The sequence below is a fragment of the Geospiza fortis genome, unplaced genomic scaffold, assembly GCF_000277835.1.
Source record: "Geospiza fortis unplaced genomic scaffold, GeoFor_1.0 scaffold102, whole genome shotgun sequence".
NCBI classification, from domain to species: domain Eukaryota; kingdom Metazoa; phylum Chordata; class Aves; order Passeriformes; family Thraupidae; genus Geospiza; species Geospiza fortis.
The window spans coordinates 3,365,778-3,366,135 of NW_005054373.1; the positions used below are offsets into that span (position 1 = coordinate 3,365,778).

Genomic DNA, 358 nt, shown 5'->3' on the forward strand with positions numbered 1-358 from the left:
GGGGGGAGGCACCGGCAGGCACCCTGGCGGCCCCGCTGCCCACCATGGAGTACGCGGTGGAGCCCGCCCAGCTCCAGGCGCTGCAGGCCGCCCTCAATTCCGGATCCACCACCTTGCTGACCAGCCAGTTCCTTCCTTACTTCGTCCCCGGCTTTTCCCCGTACTACGCCCCACAGATCCCTGGCGCCCTGCAGAGCGGGTACCTGCAGCCCATGTATGGGATGGAGGGGCTGTTCCCCTACAGCCCTGCACTGTCACAGGCGCTGCTGGGGCTGTCTCCTGGCTCAGTGCTGCAGCAGTACCAGCAATACCAGCAGAGTCTGCAGGAGGCATTGCAGCAGCAGCAGCGACAGCAACA

General features: G+C 65.9%; 1 protein-coding gene across 1 annotated transcript in view; it reads left to right on the top strand.

Annotated features, from left to right (window-relative positions):
* The window catches only part of ZFHX3 (zinc finger homeobox 3), a 123,685-nt gene that overhangs the window by 118,699 nt on the left and 4,628 nt on the right, over positions 1–358 (top strand). Inside the window, 1 exon segment of the mRNA XM_031060144.1 lies at positions 1–352. This exon segment is cut by the window's left edge and continues 23 nt beyond it. Within this exon segment, the coding sequence (XP_030916004.1) occupies positions 1–352 (352 nt within the window).